The sequence below is a fragment of the Pipistrellus kuhlii genome, unplaced genomic scaffold, assembly GCF_014108245.1.
Source record: "Pipistrellus kuhlii isolate mPipKuh1 unplaced genomic scaffold, mPipKuh1.p scaffold_m20_p_13, whole genome shotgun sequence".
Lineage (NCBI taxonomy): Eukaryota > Metazoa > Chordata > Mammalia > Chiroptera > Vespertilionidae > Pipistrellus > Pipistrellus kuhlii.
Window position 1 is genome coordinate 38,077,658 of NW_023425438.1, and position 19,630 is coordinate 38,097,287.

Below are 19,630 nucleotides of genomic sequence, written 5' to 3' on the forward strand. Positions count from 1 at the left end.
AAAGTGAGGAAAAACGAAAACAAACCACGGGCCAGGCTATGCCACATGATCCCACGCCCAGTAACCAAACAGCAAGTCATGGGGGAAGGAGGGAAGGCCAGGGGAGGGGGCCATGGAGCCAGGTCAGGCCTGCAGGGAGCCTGCCCTGCGCTTCCCACCCCAGGCCACTAAGAGCCGTGAAGACCCTTCCCTACCCACACATGGAAAAAATGTTCAAGGTCAGATCCTTTTCCAGCCAACGCCTGCTTTCCTTTGGGTCTGCACCAGGCTCATCAGTCTCCTCCAGCAAGCCTCCCTACCTTTACTCCCCCGGATGCCATGCCACTCCGGCACCCATGGCACACCCCTGCCCTCATCCCCTCATCCTCCCATCCGGGGCCGGAGGCCCAGGGGAGGCGTCCCCCCAGCGGATGAGTGACCCACAGCAGGTCGCCAGCCCTGGGGGACTGGCCTCCAGACACTGCCCACACCCAAAATAGGAAATGAGGCTCCCAGTCTGAAGCCTTGATCTTCACACAGGGAAGGTTAAACGCTGCCAAAATAAATGACAAAAAAAAAAAACAAAAAAAAAAAACAAAAAAAAAAAAAAAAAAAAAAAAAACACCTCACTGGCCCTTCTAGGTGGAAGTGACTGGGAGATTATCCCCAGAGTGCATGAATCACGCTGCCGGTTCCACCTCGGGCAGGACAGGCAGGAGCCTGAAGACTGATTCAAGCGTTTCCTCGCTTTTTGTGGAGGAACTCTGGTGTTCAGGCCAGGGACACAGAGGGACAGGGTCCGAGGGGTGTCTCTGGGTGGCAGAGGACATCCCAGTTCCAGACAAGAAGCAGATGCCTCGCAGTTTCTAGGTCTAGGGGAGGAGAGGTAGAGAGGGGGGGCACCTCGAGGACACTGCCCCTTCCCTCCCCCACAGGGTGAGACAGCACCTCCATTCCCTCCCTTCCCCTGAGGGCCTGGCTGGCTTGGGTCAGGTGCCTGCAGTTTTCCTCCCCTTCCAGGAAAGGGAGACGAAACCGAGGCCCTAAAGAATGGCCTCGAGATCTTCCTTCTTGAGGCTCCCACAGTCCAAGAGCCTCTGGACCCCACTCCTAAGGTTACTGGACAATGTACAACGGACGCTAGGCCCCCATTCACGCTTCCCAGGGCCTCCCAATGCCCAACCAGCAGCAGCACGTTTAGGAATGGGCAACGGGCCCCCCTCGAAATGCTTTAGAGCCAACGGGTCGGTTTGCGCCCTAGAGCGCGAGGCAGAGGGCGCACCACCCCCGGCGGGCGGCGGTGGTTCGGGTCCAGCTCTCCCCCCACCCCAACCCCCACCCCGCCCCCCAGGCCTTCAGCCGTTTGCGCCCCGCGCCCCTCGCTCACTGTGTGTGCTGGGCGCGGCCCGCGCCGAAGACCTCGTCCAGCGCCACGGTGGCCTGGCCCAGGAACTTGTCGACGCCGATGAGCGAGCGGTGCATGGTGGTGAGCACCAGCTCGCAGGCGGCCGCGCCCGCGGCCCAGGGCGCCGCCGGGCCGGCGTCCGCCTCCTGCGCCCGCAGCAGGCCGTCCAGGGCGCCGGGCGGCAGCTCGAAGGAGCACTCCTCGCGCCACTCGGGGCAGCCCGGGGTCTTCTCCACCACCGACGTGCTGTACTTCTCGCGGCCCACCTGGATCACCGTGTACGCGTCGCTGGTGCTGCCCGCGCCCGAGCTCTTGCCCCGCAGCCCGCGGGCCCGCAGCACCGTCACCTGGACGTGCGTGGGGAGCCAGCGGGAGGGCCCCGCCGCGGGCTCGGCGTCCTGCACCAGGGCCATGGCAGCGGGAGCGGCGGCGGCGGGCGAGGCGGGCCCCACCCGGCGGACCCGCCGGGACGCAGCGGAGGGCTGGGCAGCGGCGGGGGGCCGTCAGGAGCCGGCTCGGAGCACCGCCGCCGCCCGCTCTCCGGCCGCCGCCGCTGCAGCTGCGGGATGGGCTGAGCCCAAACGGCCGCCTCCCGCCGCCCCACCTCCCCGGCCGCCCGCCCGCCGCCGCGACGTCAGCGCCCCGCTGCCCGCGCCCCGCCCCTCGCCCCGCCCCGCCCCGCGGCCCCCGGTCGGCCCCGCGCCGCGGTGCGGCAGGGCTGCGGAGCGTCGGCCCCGCGTCCGCGAGGAGGAGCCGCCGCAGGGTCGCGTGCGCGCGGAGCTGCGGCGGCGGCGGGGCGCGCGGCCTCCGCAGAGCGGTGGGCGGGGCTCCGTCAGGCCACGCCCCCGACCGGGGCGCCAGCTCCATCCAGGCCAGCGCTCCACACCCTTGGCCGGTTCGGAAATGCCCGCTCCGCGTCCCCCGGCCAATCCCACATCTTCCCTGGGCAGGTCCTAGCAATCGCAATCACACTGCCCGGGCCCGGCCTGCCCCTCTGGGGAGGACCACCCGCCCCTCTGGGGAGGACCATCCCCTTGGCGCAGGCTTGTGCGGGAGATGCGAGTCCTGGCTGCCCTTCTCTTTTTAAAAAAAATATATTTTATTGATTTTTTTACAGAGAGGAGAGAGGTAGAGAGAGATAGAAACATCGATGAGAGAGAATCATCAATCAGCTGCCTCTTGCACACCCCCTACTGAGGATGTGCCCACAACCACGGTACATGCCCTTGACCAGAATCGAACCTGGGACCTTTCAGTCCTCAGGCCGATGCTCTACCCACTGAGCCAAACCGGTTTCGGCTGGCTGCTCCTCTCATCCTGAGCCGCGCTCCCCCTCCTCCTGCCCGCCTTCACCCTGGAAGAGCCCCTGCTGGAACCAGAAGCAATTAATTCCCGCTTCTCGGCTTGACGGTCCCGCTTCGGTGGCCTGAAGCAAGGGAGCTGCTGCTGCCTGCAACCTCCGTGCGGGAGGGGGCCGCGGAGGCGGCGCCCAAGGCGGAGAGAGCTGGGCTCGCCCTCGGCGGACACTCAGAGGACAGAGTGATGAATAAATGAGTAACCACATCAATATTTTAAGTATTCCCTCCGAGCGCTGGAGCTCAGCCGTCACGAGCTGAGGGGAAATTATAGGCTCTGGTGGAGGGGTTAAACTATTACTGTCACTCCGGAAGCACCTACTATGTGCAAAGCCCTGCGTATAACTTGCACGCGTGAGTTATTATTAGTGGTAACAGTTGTTACTAATGACAGATGCTAAATCCCAGCCAGTATTCGTTTGTGCTCTTTGTGAGCATTACCTAGTTTTGGAGTAACCTGGTGGGTAAATAATGATTTTCATCCCTTGTTTTTCTAGAAGGTAAAAATTGCAATTTAGAGAGGTTATGCTGCCCAAGGTCCTTAACTGGCTGGGGAAGGGTTTGAATTCACCTAAATGACCCCAAAACCTGAACTTTTTTTTTACTTTCAGAGCCTGTACTTAAAAGGGGGGGAAAAGGTAATGCAACACACACATATACAGCTTTTTAAAAATCAAATAGGACAGGAGTGCTTATGATGAAAAGCAAAAACTCCCTCGCCACCCCTGGAATCAGGGATAGCACTTCTAGCCATTGGTGTGTAGGTCTTGTGGTTACCTCCGTATCTTTATATAAAATGCTTATATAGCTATATTTGGATTTAGCAGGACTGGCCATTATCTTGTCTTCTTGCTATGATTTAATGCTCTCACACTCACTTCCCGTTCTCAGTCTTTTATAGTTAAGCTATTATTTTTAATTCCTCTATGGCAAACTAATTAGTCAACAGAGCCAAACATCAACAGTACAACGATTGAAATTTCTTTTGAGAGCCACATTTTTTAAACTTAAACTTCTTCTAATGCCACTTCTTCAAAATAGACTCGCCCAGGACGCGGTACTTTGTCGAAGAGCCACACTCAAGGGGCCAAAGAGCCAGATGTGGCTCAGGAGCCGAAGTTTGCCGACCACGGCTCTACAGAATACCTTTTTCCTGGAAACCTTTATTTCTTCTTGAGACTCTCCACCGTACTGCTTGACTCCCTGTGCTGTGAGAGGAAGATGCCAAAATCCCCACTTTGCAGGCCATGTCCTCCACCAGGAATATGGATGTAGGAAACCAGTACAGGAGACCAAAGGGACCACATCCACCACGGGCCCAATCCTGACAACCTCCCACCTTAACTCTCCGGTCATGTGACTGGGGTGGAGGAGCCCTTGGCACGGAGCCCCACTCCAGAATCCCTGTGCACAGCACCTCGCTTTGGAGACAGATCTGCCTGTGGATCTTGGCTTTCTGCCACTCAGCAGCAATGAGACCTGAAGTTTGAGCCAGCTCTCTTGCCTCTCTTGGCCTCGTGTCCTCATCAAGAAAATGGGGATAATGATTCTTGCTTCAAACAGGAGAAAATGTTGTCTAAGATTGTAATGCAGTGGAGACCATCACAAATGGTCCGCAGGCATCTGCACAACATATACAGCCTTTTTTCCTGATTCTAAAAGTAATTTGGAAAATACAGAAAATATAAAGAAAAAAAATAAAAATATGCCCTAACCGGTTTGGCTCAGTGAATAGAGCGTCGGCCTCCAGACTGAAGGATCCTGGGTTCGATTCCGGTCAAGGGCATGTACTTGGTCGTGGGCGCTGTTTCTAACTCTATCCCTGTCCCTTCCTCTCTAAAAAATCAATAAAATATATTTTAAAAATAAAAAATAAATCATAGCTGCACTAACCAGAAACAAAAACTGCTCACAACTTGTATTTCCTTCCAGTCTTCTCTCTACATTATGTGTTGCTGTTTTATACATGATATGGTTGTGAAGCAACTGTAGAATAATGGCTAAACCTGTGGGCTTTGGTATCCTGGTTCTACCGTTTATATGTATTATCTCATTTACCCCAAGAGACAACCATTTAAGGCAGGTGGGATTGCTACCCTCCGTTTTACTGATGAGGAAACTAAAGCAGAGAGAGGCTGAGTAATTTTCCCCAAGTCTCCAATGGGAAAATTGCAGAGACTGGACTCGAACTCAGGTCTGAGTGATTCTACTGCCTGTGGCAATTTGCCCCCACACTAGATTGTTGGTCATCTGAGCCCTACATCCATTTGAAGCTAAGCATGAAGTATTTTTATACCCCTTTTACAGATAAAGATACTGAGGTATAAAAAGGGGTTAAACAGATTTACCTCAGGTCACAGAGTCAGGATGAAGCCCCCACTTTTAAGAATAGATTTTCCGCCCTGGCCTGTGTTGCTCAGTGATTAGAGCATAGGCTTACACATTGGAGGGTCAAGGTTTCAATTCCAGGTCAAGGGCACTGAAATTGCAGGTCTGATCCCCACCTCTGGTTCAGCAGCATGTGGGAGGCAACCAGTCAATGTGTCTCTGTCACATAAATGTTTCTCTCTCTTTCTCTCCTTCCACCCTTCCTTTCTCCTCCCCTTTCCCTTTCCCTTCCACTCTCTAGAATCAATGGAAAAAATATCCTCACTCTTCAAATGAGGATTAAAAAAAAAAAAAAAAAAAGGTAGTGGATTCCCCAAGGGCTTTGAAAAATGAAGATATCTTTGCCAAACTACAACTAAAATATATTTGTCACTCCTTTAATTTGTCACTCTCAGTTTCATCTGTTTCCTAGCTCTCCAAAATGCCTGGACCGCCTTCTCCCGCCTGCCCAGCCCTCCTCATCTCTCACGGAGGAACAAGCCTCTAGGAAACGGCAAAGAGAACTCAGATGGGCCCCTCCAGCTCTCCCTCCTCCTGCCTGGCCCACACAGTTCGGCAAGCTCCGGCTTCTTGCTGGCCGGGATTGGGGCTGCGGGAGGGCACTGAAGTCAGGCTGGGCTACCTGCTGGTCACTCGGCCCAGGAGGAAGGGATGGGGTCTGCTAGCTGTCTTCAGGGGAAAAGGAGCAGAAACTACCAAGACACTGACTTGGCCACCTTTCTAGAAGATGAGACCACCAACCCCCTTCCCCCACACACATTCCCCCTCTTTTCACCGCCTGCCCGGAGGGTTAGACAGAGGACCTCCTGGGTGTGCTCATGCCTTCCTGGATCTCTCTAGTCCGTTAGGACTGTTCCTGCTTTAAAAGAGTGGTCCTTTGGGTAATTTCTATTTGTGTTTTTTTTTAATATATATTTTATTTTATTTTTTAATATATATTTTATTGATTTTTGTACAGAGAGGAAGGGAGAGAGATAGAGAGTTAGAAACATCGATGAGAGAGAGTCACTGATCAGCTGCCTCCTGCACACCCCCCACTGGGGATATGCCCGCAACCAAGGTACATGCCCTTGACTGGAATCGAACCCGGGACCTTTCAGTCCCCAAGCCGACGCTCTATCCATTGAGCCAAACCGGTTTTAGCCCATTTGTTGCTTCCTTCTGCAACACCATATTGGCCCTGCCACATCAGCACTTCAGATATATTTGCCTGGCTCTTTAAGATATATTTCCCCCTGTCCTTCACCTCTCCTTCCTGGTCTCATCATAGTGAGTCACATAGCCCACAGTCCCAATCCTGGTGCCACCACTTACTAGCAGTATAAGATCAGGCAAATTACTGAAGTCAGCTGAGTCTCAGTTTCCACATCTATAGAATGGGCTGGCTAATAGGAAATCACCTCATGGCATTAGTGTGAGAGTTATCTCAACACATCCTAAAAGTAACGAGTAGTACCATCTTAGACATCTTGGCTAAAAGCAAAAGGATGTACCTCTTTGTTGTTTCATTTGCCTTTTTTGTATTGCCGTTGAGATTTGAATTATTTTTCGGTTACTAGTCTTCTTCTTTTACTGTGTTTCCTCCTTTAATGAGTTACCTATTTTCTGAATTGTGCAGTGTCTATGCCTGTTTTTCTTTGAAGCCTTAATTTCTAATTAACTTATATTAACCCTTTATATGCTAAGAATAATGAAAACGTGCCCAGCCAGCCTGGTTCAGATGTTCATCTTCAACCTGTGAACCAGGAGGTCATGGTTTGATTTCTGGTCAGGGCACATGCTCAGGTTGCAGGCTCAATCCCCCATGTGGGGCCTGTAGGGGGCAGCTGATAGATGATTCTCTCTCATCATTGATGTTTCTATCTCTCTCTCCTTCTCTCTTCCTCTTGAAATCAATAAAAATACATTTTTAAAAAAGAATAATAACACCTTATCTTTTATATTTATTGCAAATATGATTTGTCTTAAGAAATTATATAATTAATTTTTTTTCATATCTTCCATTATTTAAACTTAACTTCTTTTGCAGGTCCAATAACATTCTATTTTTTTCTGATTTTTAAGTTGTTTGGCTTTTCTTTGTTCTTTCAGTTTCTTTAAATTCTTCTAGAAACAATTTTGGTAAATGATTTGAGATGAAAAATCTAACCCTCAGCTCAGGCTGAAGTGACTCAGTTGGTTGAGCCTTGTCCTGGGCACTGCAAGGTTGTGGGTTCGATTCCAGGTCAGGACACATGCCTGGGGGGGGGGGGGGGGACTTCAATCCCCAGCTGGGACAAGTTCGGAGGGCAGCCGGTGGACGTTTCCTCTCTCTCTCTCATTTCCTCTCTCTCTCTCTCTCTCTCTCTCTCACACACACACACACACACACACACACACACACACACACTTCCCACTTCACCCCTTCCTCTGGCTAAGCATGTCCTCCGGTGAGGATTAAAGACAAAAAACTTATCCTCAGGTGAGGATTTTTTATTTTAAATCTAACCCTCTCTCTCCAACACAACTACCCAAGTTTCCCAAAACATATTGCAAAACTCTATCCCTTGTCATTGGGTATTTTAATGTAAGTTCTTATATATGCTATACACAGAGTCTGAGCTTTGCATTCTGTTCCACTGAGATTTATATCATTGTGCCAATGCCATTCTGTTTTTATTTATGTTGCCTTTTGTGTGCTTTATTACGATGAAAAAGCAAATCTTCACTCATTTATTTTCTTCAAAGATTTTATAGCTACTTTACCTATGTGTTCATCCACATGAGCTCTAATTCTTTTGGAATTGTGAGATAAATTGTTGTGAGGGGAAAAATGACATCTTTCTGTTTTTTGTTAATCCTTACCTGAGGATATTTTTCCATTGCTTTTAGATAGAGTGAAAGAGAGGAGAGAGAGAGGGGGAGGGGGGAACATCAATGTGAGACAGAAACATGGAGCAGTTGCCTCCTATATGCACCCTGACCCAGGATCAAACCCACAACCTTGGTATGTACCCTGACCAAGAATCATACCTGCAACCTTTGGTATATCAGACAATGCTCCAACCCACTGAGCCACCCATCAGGGCCAAACTTCATCATTTTTAAAAATTGAATTTGTCATCCTTAGAAGATGCTAAGGAACCAACACCATTTTGAAAACTGCTAAATAAAGGGAAAGAATTCCTCCCTTTCTATGTAAACTAAAGCATTAGATAACAAAATAGTAGGTGAAGAGAAGAATTTATAGACAACTAAATGAGGGAGGAATGATTAAACTGGAATATCACTATTTTACAGTCCCTAGTGAATAAATGGATCTGGGCAATGATTGCCGATGGCTGCTGACATCACAACAAAAGGGAGACGACTAGGAATCCTGTGCCTCCCAATGGGAGAACATACCACCACCTGTGAAGTAGTCTTGCCCCCTTCCAAAGAAAAAGAAAATCTAACCAGAATCTGATCAGGTCTCCAGAGCCAGCTAGGAGTTTTTAGGAACCATGTGGGACAGGGAAAAATGATAAACAATAACCCAGGGATATAATCAGCAAGATACAGACCACACGACAAACAACACAGATTTTTCAAAATATAAATTGCAAGGGGAAAGAACTAGAAGAGGTACATAGAAACTTGAAAGGCACATTTTAAACAGTGAGTAAATACACCAGGAGCAATGAGCACACCCATGACCCAGATCACGCTTTCTAAATACCATTCTCCAGTGAAAAGAACCAGGCTACTTGGAGAAATAGCTGGTTCTAGGAGCAGGGCAGGGAAACATCATTTTGTAATGCCAGGAAAGTAAGGAAGTCCTCAGGAAGACAAACAGCACTGTGCCAACCTGAACATAGATGCCATCTAGCAATCCAGGAGGGAGGGGGAGGGAGGAGAGATTAGAGGACAAAATTCCAAAAGGCCAGAGCTGGACCCACTTGAGCCACAAAATAAATCACAATCGTAGGGGACTATAACCTGTACAATAAGATAAATACCCAGGAGTTTATGGTGCTGTCAATAAATGGTGGAGTGAATAACTAAGGTGAATGAGGAGAAGAGAAAAGTATTCCTTAGGGAAAAATTCTAAATCGTACCAGTTATTTCTGCCCCCTCCAAGAAGTGGAGCTTAATTCCACTCTCTTTGAGTGTGGTTGGACTCAGAGCCTCACCTTCAAAGAATAAAATGTGAAAAATAGTGATTTTTACAATGACAAAACTTGGCTGGCATTACCTTAATCAAGAAATCTAGATGAACATCCCTGGTGATGACTCAGATTGAGGAGCATGTACCCCATACAATGCAACAAGAAGGGCGCCTCACTGTTGTGCCTTTCTAAGAACCCAGAGCCTCTTGCTAATTAAGACAAAAACATCAGACAAATCCAAGTTGAAAAATGGATTTGTTGAGAAATGCCCATCCTTCGAAATACATGAGCAGTACCCTTCAAAAGTGTCAAGATCATAGTAACCATCTGTGGTTTCGTCTCCAATATTCTAAACTTGAACTATTTATTTATTTATTTATAAAATATATTTTTATTGATGTCAGAGAGGAAGGGAGAGGTAGAGATAGAAACATCCATGATGAGAGAGCATCATTGATTGGCTGCCTCTTGCACGCCCCCTGCTGGGGATCAAGCCCACAACCAAGGTACATGCCCTTGACCGGAATCAAATCCGGGACTCTTCTGTCCACTGATCCAAACCAGCTAGGGCATAAACTTAAACTTTTACATGTGAACATAGGATGTTGGAAAGCCAATAAATACTGATTGTGTGAAGTTGCCATTAAAAATTTTTAGGAGGGCAGATCCTGGTAACTCAGAAGATGACACGTGTTTCTGCTGGACAGTTGGATGGGTTCTGGAAGACTAAAGTTGGTCTGAGGCCCTGGCCACTTTGAATCCGTGCTTAGAGCATCTGCCAGAGGACTGATTCCTGATCAAGGGCACATACCTCGGTTGCAGGCTCCATTTCTGGCCCTGGTGGGACGGGGAAAAGTGGGGTGACAACTAATTGATGTGTCTCTCTCACATCGATTTTTGTTTCTCTCTATATCTATCTATCTATCTATCTATCTATCTATCTATCTATCAGTTTGAAAATATAAAAGATGACAAAATTTGCCAATTAAGAGAAAATACTTTTAGATATGGTTAAAAAAAAAAAACTAAAGCAAACATACACTATCAATAGAAGTTATGCTAAAATAAAATTGCTCAAGAAGTTTGAAAGAAAAAAAGAAAGGCAACTCAGTGGGTCTCAAAATAACTTGATGAACTGACTGTAAGTCCAGTCAGAGGTAGATTTAGAGAGTGGCAAATTCTCAGGCAGATGTAATGCTGCAATCATTGAAACAATGTGGGGTGGAGCCGGAAGGAGACAGAAAGAGTCAGCAGCAAACAGAACAGAAAGTCTGGAAATAACCCCAGACAAGCCCAAGAATTTCACCTCTGATAAAGATGGTATTCCACACATGTAGGAAAAGGGCAAGTTTACTTTTCACTTGTAAAAAAAAAATAGCAGTAATAACTATTAAATATAGAGTTCCAACTCATTAAAAATGTCCAATTAAAGATCTAAATTAACTTAAACCCCACTAATGTAACAGAGTGAAATTTGGAGTCTGTTTTTTATACTTGGGGTTCTATCTCAAGTGTTCAAAGAATTTGAATCAAGAGTTCACAGGACACTACAAAGGGCAATTAGCCATATGAAAAAAAACCACGCTGAATCTTATTACAAGTTTAAAGCCACAAATTGGTACAATAGTGATAGCCAGTATAAGGGGCAATTCAGCAATATCTGTCAACAATTTAAAATGGGTAATCCCATGCCGAAACCGGTTTGGCTCAGTGGATAGAACGTCGGACTGCGGACTAAAGGGTCCCAGGTTCGATTCCGGACAAGGGCATGTACCTTGGTTGCGGGCACATCCCCAGTGGGGGGTGTGCAAGAGGCAGCTGATCGATAATCCTCTCTCATCGATGTTTCTAAGTATCTGTCCCTCTTTCTTCCTCTCTGTAAGAAATCAATAAAATATATTTAAAAATAAAAATTAAAAAATAAATAAATAAAATGGGTCATCCCTTTAATCTGGAAACTCTGAAATTTACTCTGTGGAAATCCTCACACAAGTGTTCAAGGAATTCTCTATAAGAAGCTCTATTTCTGCATGACTTAAAACAGCAAACCATGTGAGGTGGAGCCTACATATCCTTGAACAGAGATAAAGTCCTGGCCTGTCTGTGGAGAAAATGTGAGCGCTGCAGGCGGCTGGGCAGAGGGGAGTGGTAGCCAGGGCTTCCTCACCTCAGGGCCACCTCCTCCCCGTGGAAAACGTTCCTCTCCGTCCCATCTAAGGTCTCCACGGGTCAGGGTTTCTTGGTGTTGCTAGACTTCTTCTTTGGTGACCTTTTGTTTATTCTTAGAAAAACACTTCAGTCTTGGGTCTTTCGGTTAGAGAAATTGTGAAGATACATCCAACATCCTATTTTAAAATTAAACTAGAAGCCCAGTGCACGAAATTCATGCACGGGGGCAGAGGGATTTCCCTCAGCTCAGCCTGCACCATCTCCAATCTGGGACCCCCTCGAGGGATGTCCAACTGCCTAAACATCCCTCTCACAATCCAGGACTGCTGGCTCCTAACAGCTCTCCTGCCTGCCTGCCTGTTTGCCCCTAACCACTTCTGCCTGCCAGTCTGGTCACCTCCTAATCACTCCCCTACCAGCCTGATTGACACCTAACTGCTCTCCTCCTGGCCCAATTGCCCTTAACTGCCCTCCCCTGCAGGTCTGGTCCCCTCCAACTGCCCTCCACTGCAGGTCTGGTCCCCCCAACTGCCCTCCCTTGCAGGCCTGATCACCCACAACTGCTCTCCCCTGCCGGCCATCTTGTGGTGGCCATCTTGTGTCCACATAGGGGCAACCATCTTTGACCACATAAGGGGAGCCATCCTGTGTTTTGGCATGATGGTCAATTTGCATATTACTCTTTTATTATATAGGATATTTTGAAACAGTAAGAAGCTCTGCATATCTTTTTAGAATCTCAGCATCATTTACATCGTAGGTGGTGGGAGGGAAGAAGAGCCATTGCAAGTGGTTCCTTTTCGTTCATGTATTGATTCAGAAAATGGGGGACAGACACAGCCTCTCAAGAAGCTCCCCCCCTTCTTCCCCCCCTCCCCCCCGTAATTGGGGAACTCTTGCAGGGGAGACAGATTATTAAATATATAGACAACCACAAATATATAAAACTGAACACTGCAGCCAAAACAGGTTTGGCTCAGTGGATAGAGCGTTGGCCTGTGGACTGAAAGGTCCCAGGTTCGATTCCAGTCAAGGGCATGTGCCTTGATTGTGGGCACAACCCCAGTGGGGGGTGTGCAAGAGGCAGCTGATCGATGTTTTTAACTCTCTATCCTTCTCCCTTCCTCTCTGTAAAAAAATCAATGAAATATATATATTTTTTAAACTGAACACTGCAGTAAGCACTGTGAAGGAAGAGCACAGGATTGTGGGAGCACAGAGGGACTTTATTTCTGTTGGGATGTTAGGAAAGGTTTCCCTGAGGAAATGAACATTGAACAAGACCAGAGAAAGATGAGAAGTGGAGAAGGCTGGTGTGGCCTGAGCACAGAGGACCATGGCAGGAAGCAAAGGCAGGAGCCATCTTTCTAGGACCTGAGGGCACTTTAAAGATTTGGGATTTTCTACCAAGAACAATGCACTTATGGGTTAGGAGGGGGAATTTTTTAAATATATTTTTATTGATTTCAGAAAGGAAGGGTTAGGGTGAGAGCAATAGAAACATCAGTGATGAGAGAGAATCATTGATGGGCTGCCTCCTGCATGCCCACTACTGAGAATGAAGCCAGCAACCCTGGCATGTGCCCTGGCCGGGAATGGAACTGTGACCTCTTTGTTCATAGGTCGACACTCAACCACTGAGCTACACCAGCCTGGCAAAAAAATAATAATAATGTTTTAAATATGATTCAGACCAGGCAGTCTCTGTAGCTATGTTTTGGGTAAGGGTGTGGATGTGTCCTGGTCAAAGCAGTCACCCACTGGAAATGGGGAGGAGAGCAGGCAGGCAGCCAAAAGGACTCTAACCGAATCTCCTCCTCAGGTTGGAGGCCCCTCAGCGGCCTCCACTGGCCGTGTCCAAGCGCATTTGCAGGGCAGCTACCTCAGGAGGCTGTGCACACGCTGGAATCCGGACTGAAGAGCCCAGACGTTGGGAGGCACTCGGACCCGGGCTGTGGTGTTCTTGGGGGTGGGGGAGGGGTGCAGCGAGTGGGTCCGTGTTGTAAGGCTGTCAGTCTCTCTGGAAGGTCAGAAGGTGGAAAGACCAACCCCTGAGGTGCCCTGGCCTGGATAAGGGGCAGGAGCAGCCAGGACTCCGGGTGGAGGGAACTGCCATCCTTCTCATTCCCTTGGGTGAACAGGAGACAAGAGACAGGAAGTGCCAGGAAGAGGGCTTCCGTGGAGGCACTTGGCCTTTAAACGCAGGCGCGTTCGATTATATACTTTCAGGATTTATTTTCGGGTGCGTTGTAATTCACCCTAAGATGTCAGGTGAGTTTGCCAGGCAGATCATTGAACAGATCTGTGTGCACTGTCTCAGACTCAAACCCAGCTTTCCCAGTGGCCCCTCCTACACCCAGGCGGCCACCAAGACCCTCACAGCATCTTTCCGGATCCAACATCTTTACGTCTGGATCTCCAGGAGGTAATGGATCTGTACGTGGCAAAGTGGGAAAAGCAAGCACAGTGTGAATGTGAGAGAGCCCTGTCCCCACAACGCCGGGAACAAATCAGTTTCACTAAAACAGAGATGTTGACAGGAAGCCAGGAAGGCTGGTCAACAACCTCAACTGCTCTAACCACTCACCCTTTAGTTGAGACATTGTTAGCTGAAGCAGCCTCCACCTTGTTTGTCCCGTGTAAGTTTCTGTTATTTCCTGCCTAAGGGCTACATGTAAATTTCTGTTTATGTTGCCTAAGATGGTTTCCCCAAAGCCTCAATAAAAGGGAATGGCAGGGCCAGAGCAGGTGCAGTTCTCTCACTAGAGTTGGACTACCGCCTGGCCCCCCATATCACCAAATTGAATTTCTTCAAGTCTTTTCATTTGTGTGTGGTCCTTCTCCAGAACTCGAACCCTGAATTGGAAACCTTTCCACGCAGGACGTGAAAGAGATTCCTAGCCAAAAGCGGTTTGGCTCAGTGGATGGAGCGTCTGCCTGTGGACTTAAGGGTCCCAGGTTCAATTCCAGTCAGGGTCATGTGTGGGCACACCCCAGTGGGGAGTGTGCAAGAGGCAGCTGATCGAAGTTTCTCTCTCATCGATGTTTCTAATTCTCTAACCCTCTCTCTTCCTCTCTGTAAGAAATCAATAAAATATATTTTTTTAAAAAAAGAAAGAAAGAGATTCCTATACCCAATGTTCTAGGGAGGCCGGAAGTTTGACAGGAAAGGAGTCTCCTTTCAGCCAGCAGATGTGTGAGTGGCACAGGATGACATCGCCTGGCACAGAAGGGCACGAGGTCACACAGGCCAGCTTCAGGAGGAACCCCTCTCTCCTCCTGGGCCCTCTCTAAAGGGGATTGTTGTAATCCACGGAAGATGCTGCGTCCCCTCAGAGTGACGGTGTCACGTCCTCAGATGCAGACACACATATGGCAGCAGAGAGCCTCGGCGACCATGCCCACGTGGGGGTCACCGACGACGCAGCAGGCTGCGGGGAGAAGGGAAGGGTGATGGGGTGCATTGTCAGCGCCGGGCAGTTTTATGACTGCCTTGTTGATGGGAAAGATCTGTGCTGCGTCAGTTAAAAAAAAATCCTGCCTAAAACGGTTTGGCTCAGTGGATAGAGTGTCGGTCTGCGGACTGAAAGGTCCCAGGTTCGAATCCAGACAAAGATATATACCTGGGCTGTGGGCACATCCCCAATAGGGAGTGTGCAAGAGGCAGCTGATCGATGTCTCTGTCATCGATGTTTCTAACTCTCTATCCCTCTCTTTTCCTCTCTGTAAAAAATCAATAAAACATTTTTTTTAATCCAGATTGCACATGACATTTAAAATGTTTCCTCTTTGCAACTAATTCAAACTTAGAAAATGTAAATCAAATAGGTTTGAGGTTGGTATTACCTTGGTTTTCTGGTGCCGCTATAACAAAGTATTATGCCACCGTCTTGGTGGTTTAAACCCACACATTTAGTCCCCACTATTGTGGAGGCCAGGAGTTGAAATCCGTTGTACCAGCGTCAGCAGGGCCGCCTCCGAAGACTCAGGGAGAACCTGCTTTTTCGCATTTTTGAGCTTCTGGAGGCCGCCTGCATGGCTTGGCTGGGGGCTCTTTCCTCCAGTCTCTGGCTTCCATCCGCACGTCTCTCACCGCTGTAGTCAGTCTTCCTCCGCCTCCTTCTTGTAAGGGCACTTAGGATTACATGTGGGGCCCCTACAACGGAAAATTCATAAATTCCCATTTCCAGATCCTTAATTTAATCATGTCTGCAAAGTCCCTTTTGCCATATTCGATCATATCCCCAAGTTTCAGGGATCAAGACCCGAACGTCTTCGGGGGACAATATCCAGCCTACCACGGGTGTACCACAGGTAGCGACGTGGATACAGCCCTCAGATTTGAACTTACTGCAGATTTCCCCCGGGGGAAATAAAAATATATCCCTCCCCCCCCCCCCCATGCTGAAACCGATTTGGCTCAGTGGATAGAGAGTCAGCCTGCGGACTGAAAGGTCCAACGGTAGGTTTGATTCCGGTCAAGGGCATGTACCTTGGTTACGGGGCACATCCCCAGTACTCCTACTGTGCAAGAGGCAACTGACCGATGATTCTCTCATCGATGTTTCTAACTCTCTATCCCTCTCCCTTCCTCTCTGTAAAAAAAAAAAAAAAAAAAAAAATCAATAAAATATATTTTTAAAAATATACCCAAAATATCTCAATACTCTGGTCCCTGGACCTCTTATTTAAAAAATAAATAAATAAAAATCAGTCCCATGCTCGAGCACGACAGCGGCGGGGGCTCGGCGGGGTGGCGGAGACTATGGCCAGGCACAGCCGGTGAGGGGCAGTGGGAAGGCCACGCCCAGGCGATGTCCCGCTCACAGAGCGCCGGGCTGCAGGTGCTGGAGCCGGCAGGTAATGCTTCCAAGGACCTCAAGGTAAAGCGGATCGCTCCCCGCCACCTACAGCACGAGATCCGTGGGGATGAAGAGTTGGATTTTCTTATCAAGGCCACCACAGCCGGGGTGGTGTGATCCCTCACTTCCATAAGTCTGTGATCGGAAAGAAGGGTCAGCAGAAACTGCTTAGAGAATCGTTTTAACTCTCTCCCTCCCTGGCATTGTCCTGTGACTAGGACAGAAGAAATATGGGGGATATACGGAATTTTAAAAAGTTAAATAGAACAGCACAGACGATGACTGTAGACATGGTAAGAGAAACATTTGTATGTTCTTAGACTCGAAGTTTGATAAAAGTATCTTTTCCCATGGCAACAGTTGTGTGTGGATTGGCTGGATTTCTCCCATGTATTTTATACAAAAATGGAATTGATAAGCCATTTTTTATAAAAGTAAAAAAAAAAAACCCACAGCTCTTTTGAGGTTTCATGTGCATACCATAAAATTCATCCACTGTTAGTATACAGTTCAGTTATTTTTGGTAAATCTATAGTTGCTGCTACCATAACAATCCATATTTAGAACATTCCATCACTCCAGAACGTTTCCTTGTGCTCCTTTGCAGTCAGTCCCCTCCCCCAAAGTTAGCTCAGGGAACCACTGTTCTACTAACTGCTATATAAATGTTCCTTTTCTGTACCATTCTTACAAATGGGTGTATGCAATATATAATCTTTTGTGTCTATTTTCATTTCATATAATGTTTTGAGGTTCATCTATATCATAGCATGTATCAATAACCAGTAGTTTTATTTTATTTTTTATTGCCAAGTAGTGTTTCGTGTGAATTATTTCACATTTTGTTTATTTATTAACAATACTGGACATTGGACTGTTTCCTCATTTGGCTATTACGAATAAAATGATGCTATGAACATTCGTGTGCAAATTTTGTGTGGGTATATGTTTTCATTTCTCTCAAGAAGATACCGAGGAATGGAAGTGCTGGGTCAGATGATAAGTTTATTCCTAACTTTTTTAAGAGACTGCCAAGTCATTCTCCCAAGCAGCTATACCATTCTACTCTCTCATCAGGGATGCATTAGATCCAACCTCTAAAGAAATGTCAGCCAAGTAATAATACCCACCTTGAGTGATAAAAGTTTGCTGTCTAAACCTCTCTCACTAACACGAACCAGGCAGGCAATGTACAAGAGGAACCTGGGGGATCTCACTGAGCCATAACGTAAGTGTTAGGGTTGCTGAAGGAGGAACGCACCAGGCCAAAGTGGTAAGGAATTATAAATGTATTAGGTCATCTGGATACCAGATGGGCTGAGCCCCAAAATGGCACCAGCCCCCCAAGTTGGGAGTCAGAGGTTTTTCAGGGATGCTAGATGGGCTGTTTCTGGGCGGGGAATTCTCTGGGCAGAGCCGGACCCTGGGAAGGCCGGGAGGGGAGAGATAATGGTCTCAGCCAGTGGAATGTGGTCTCACTGGAAGGGAATGTCCATGGTGAAGTGGCCTAAAGGTCAGTTCCCAGGGGAGTGGGTATCGATTCAATGATTTGATGAAACCTAACCGTAAGGGAGCTGTCAATAACCACTAGGATAATGTTAAAAGGTCAGAAGAGCCACTTGAAGGGGCATTGACTAAAGATGGATTACATTCAGCATCAAAATTACTAATAAATAATGACTACGTTTTATTAAGTCACATGAAATAGAAACTGGCATAATTTCATCTCTCTCTCTCTTTCTCTCTCACTCACACGCGCACGCACATACACACATACGCCCCTCATCAGTTACCCTGGTGGAACCTCAGCTACATTTCAATCAAGTAGGTGATGAAGAAAGGTTTCTTATACAGGAGTTCCAGTTAATAAATGAAGAGAGAATGATAGAATTAGAAGGAAATCACCACTTTGCACCCCATAATCTATTTATGAATGACTTTAGCATTAAAGTGCAACAGCCAAACACCGCGTGCTTCCCGGGCATGGTGCAATAAGAGACACACGGTGCCACCGGCCAAAATAATTCAACGTGAATATGAATCTGGTCCAAGCTCTTTTGTAACTACTAAGGCATGGTCAACATGGGCTACAGGAACAAGTGAGTGGACACTGTGAGGAAGTAATCAGCCAAATCCTGATGGTGGGGAATTCTGCAGGACAAATGGCCTGTTTTTATCAGCAAATAAATGGCTTAAAAAAGGAAGTGGGTGGGGCTGATGCAGTAGATGGAGGGAGACTTAAATGCCCTATCAGCGTGGAATTTGTTCGGATGCTGAGTCAAACTAACCACCTGTGAAAAGGCCTCTTTTGAACCATCAGGGGAATTTGAGGGTGCATGGGCAATTCAAAGATATTATGAGATTAACATAAAAATTAATCAAAAAGTCCTTATCTACCAACGACACAATCTGATACTGTGGAATTTGCTTTAAATCGTGTAGAAAAAAATGCCTGCTGGAAAGGAAATCAGAATAAAGGGACCACTGGAGGCAAAAATGTGAACTTCGGAGCCCAGGGGTTGGGACTGTGGAAGTTCATTCAACGCTTCTCTCTCCTGGGGGTGCACTGGAAATTTTCCGTAATAAAAAGCTTTTTTTACGGCCATCGCAGAGAAAAGTCACGTCACCGACAAAGAAACAAAATTTAGCTGACAAAGAGTTCTCAACAGCAAGAGTAGAAAACAGAAGCTGGCAGATAGTATCCTCAGAGGATTAAGAGAAAATAGCTGTCATTCGAGAATCATATATTCAGCAAAACTATTTTGAAAAACGAGGAGAGTCAGGGACACAGCTAGCTAAACAGGAACTGAGTTTAGCGCCGATAAACGTGTACTAAAGAATTGCTAAAGCATGTCCCTCCAGGAAGAAGGAAAATGACCCTAGAAGGAAGGCAGAGAGACAAGAAAGAACAAGGAAGTTGGAAAACGTAGACAGACAAATGTTGCCTGTATAAAATATCTATAATAATGTCTAATTTATGGGGCGGGGGGTAGTGTGATTGTTTTTTGTTTTTTGATATTTTTAGGGTTTTTTTTTTATTGTTGACATTATTATAGATGTCCCCTATTTCCCCCTCCCCCACTTCCCCTGTCCTCCCAACCCCAATTCATGGCGTTTTAAAACAATTAAAATACTGCATAATAGTATCTTAGAAATATGATGTCTCACCCTTTGTTTAGCTTTTCTTCTTTTCTCTTTAGTAATGCTTTAGAGTTTTCTTTATTTAATTAATTTATTTTCTTAAAAATTTATCTTGCTCTCACTGGTTTGGCTCAGTGGATAGAGCGTCGGCCTCCAGAATTCCCTCTGAGAATCCTCAGTCTATTGTATATTTCACTGTCTCTG

The 19,630-nt window shown here is 47.3% G+C and overlaps 1 protein-coding gene across 4 annotated transcripts in view; it reads right to left on the bottom strand.

Moving 5' to 3' along the window:
- The window catches only part of RAB11FIP5 (RAB11 family interacting protein 5), a 32,463-nt gene extending 30,455 nt beyond the window's left edge, over positions 1–2,008 (bottom strand). The window contains exon 1 of one of the 4 annotated variants that reach the window (XM_036435715.2): positions 1,367–2,008. In XM_036435715.2, coding sequence (XP_036291608.1) covers positions 1,367–1,797 — 431 coding nt within the window. In that variant the 5' untranslated portion in view covers positions 1,798–2,008. The remainder of the gene's footprint in view (positions 1–1,366) is intronic. The other 3 variants (XM_045580896.1, XM_045580897.1, XM_036435716.2) reach the window with 3 other exon arrangements.
- Positions 2,009–19,630: the final 17,622 nt, after the last annotated feature.